General features: G+C 45.4%; 1 protein-coding gene across 3 annotated transcripts in view; it reads left to right on the top strand.

The window, feature by feature from the left end:
* Window positions 1-2,500, top strand: part of furinb (furin (paired basic amino acid cleaving enzyme) b) — a 68,915-nt gene that overhangs the window by 53,572 nt on the left and 12,843 nt on the right. For all 3 annotated transcript variants that reach the window (XM_035523872.1, XM_035523873.1, XM_035523874.1), the window contains 2 exons: window positions 1-70; window positions 1,380-1,592. The exon at window positions 1-70 is cut by the window's left edge and continues 103 nt beyond it. In XM_035523872.1, coding sequence (XP_035379765.1) covers window positions 1-70; window positions 1,380-1,592 — 283 coding nt within the window. The remainder of the gene's footprint in view (window positions 71-1,379; window positions 1,593-2,500) is intronic.

The following is a 2,500-nucleotide window of genomic DNA, read 5'->3' as shown; positions in this document are numbered from 1 at the left end:
GGATGATGGGAAGACAGTGGACGGTCCTGCCAAGATGGCTAAGGAGGCTTTTCTGCAAGGGGTCACTGAGGTCAGTCTCAGATCTGGTAAAGCCGCGGGTAGCTGACGAGAGGCCGCCTTTAGACTGGTCTCTGATATTCCTGCCTCTGTCACCTCCCATTAGTGCCTCATGTGTGTGAGTGACTGGACTGAATGTGGTGCCGCTGGTCTGTTAGAGCTCGGTTGAAAGTAGGAGTATTTCCAGAGAAGCCTGTTGTTACAGGTTCTTAATGCACCGCTGGATCTTACACACATGATCTCACAACTGCAGGTTCTGCACAGTATAAGATGAAATAGCCTTTATTCTCTTTCTTCCTTTGGCTTCATTCTTCCTTCCTTCTCTCTCTTTCTCTCTCTCTCTGTCTTTCTTTGTTTCTCTCCCTGTGTCTTCCTTGCCGTGCTCACATTCTTATTTCTTCTCCTGTCTCGTTCCTCCTTGACTGCGCTTATCTGCCGATGCTTCCAGTGCTTCACCAGCATGTCTTGCTCTCTCCTCCTCATTTTTCACTCCTTGGCTTCTCTCCTATTTTCTAATTCCATGACTTCAATCATAATGACGCTCCAGTGTTGATTCATCGTCTCTTCGGGTTGCTGAATTATTTACACAAAAGCAGAGAGGGCTTGAAAAGGGGAAAGACGTACACAACGGTTTGCATTCCTGTGCTCAGCCGTGAAGCGTGTGCTTGGATCCGGAGTCCACTCCAGGCTTCTGAAATCAAACACTGAAACCTATTAATAGTGACCGATGGTATGGAGAAATCTCCACCTCGGATACTGTGTGAACTTTCTAAACCTGCACCCTGCAGCAAGCCCTCAGCTTTGGCGTTTGTCACATTGTGAATGCACTGCCCCTAATCCAGAACAAGCCTTTTGTCTTAGCATTGGAAACAAGCGCCGCTCCACGTTTGTTCTCCCGGTGTGATCTAAATCCCGAGGCTGGTGCAAATCGGTTTTCCTGGGTTCGTGTGGAATTTAAGATTGCCAGCCCAGTGTTCAGGATTATCGCTCATATAGCAGCCTGAACCACTTTGTTCTGTTCAGTGGCAGAACCGCAACATTTCCGTCCTGCAGTTTCTAGGGAGGGGGAAAACCCAAAAACAAAAGGCCGTTTGGTCATTTCAGCTCAGTCAGCTGCTGCCTCAAAGCAAATAATGGTAGCAAGAGTTGCAACGGAATATATTGCTTAACACGAGCACGCATGAAAAAGAGAGAGAAAGACTTGCGTTACATAAATATGTGGATCAAGATGAATTATTTATGCATGTTGGTCAACTTTCCTGGGCATTTACTTCAGTGTGACACATCGTGAACGTTAATGTTTGCGTCCGCGTGCCGCACAGGGTCGAGGTGGACTTGGCTCCGTGTTCGTGTGGGCATCCGGCAACGGCGGGCGGGAGAAAGACAGCTGTAACTGCGACGGCTACACCAACAGCATCTACACGCTGTCAATAAGCAGCACCACGCAGTACGGCAACGTGCCGTGGTACAGCGAAGCCTGCTCCTCCACGCTAGCTACCACGTACAGCAGCGGAAACCTCAACGAGAAACAGATCGTGAGTACTGCGCATGCCCTGCCCACACCGCTGTTCCCACAGACACCCATGCACAAAATAGATGTGCTAATGTATTCTAATTAAATTCGTACGGATATGTGTCACCACTACAAGTGAGATAAATATCTATGTTAATTATATTAACACGTTCTCCTATAAAAGATGCAGTAGCCTTAATGGCTGTCTGAGCAGCCCAAGAAAGCCCATTTAGTCTGTCAGCCTGTAAGGAAACAGCGCTCATGGGTACCCAGTGAAGCCAAGAGTGTGCGGATTTAAAATATGTCATCAGTGGTGATGGATTGCTACTGCACACTTCCCTGTGTGTTATTTCTACAGTGATTTTAATGTAATTTGTTTTATTGTCCCTTTTATTTGAAAATGCGGAACAGAGTCAAAAATAGAGAGAAAGAAGCATTCCTGGGAACATTCCTCTGAGATGGTCCGTGCTGCAGCGATTGCTTCATGTAATTGCCTCCTGTTCTGCCACCTCTAGTGGATTCAAACCTGATGACTGGGGAACTCACTGAAGTGCACTGAAGATCATGGTCATGAAACCAGGTTCAGATTACTTGATGTGTCATGTCACATGATCATGTTGAAAATAGCCATTATAATAAATTTTATATATATATATATATATATATATATATATATATATATATATATATATATATATATATATATATATATTGCTTTAAGTGGATGCACATGCTCAACAACAGTACATGAACCAGCATGGGCATCCAGTGCTGATCAAGTATTATGCGGGTCTCAGCGTGTGCCAAGGAAACCAGTACAACACCCTCAGCTGCTTGATCTGCTGAAACAAACTATGTTGGGTCCATGGATTCATGCTGTTTACACCCATGTCTGACCCTATTATCTGCATGTCACATCAGGAATCAAAA

This window comes from Electrophorus electricus, chromosome 2 (assembly GCF_013358815.1).
Source record: "Electrophorus electricus isolate fEleEle1 chromosome 2, fEleEle1.pri, whole genome shotgun sequence".
In the NCBI taxonomy this organism is placed as follows: domain Eukaryota; kingdom Metazoa; phylum Chordata; class Actinopteri; order Gymnotiformes; family Gymnotidae; genus Electrophorus; species Electrophorus electricus.
Note: the sequence above shows the minus strand (reverse complement) of the source record. Positions and strands in the feature narration are given on the sequence as shown.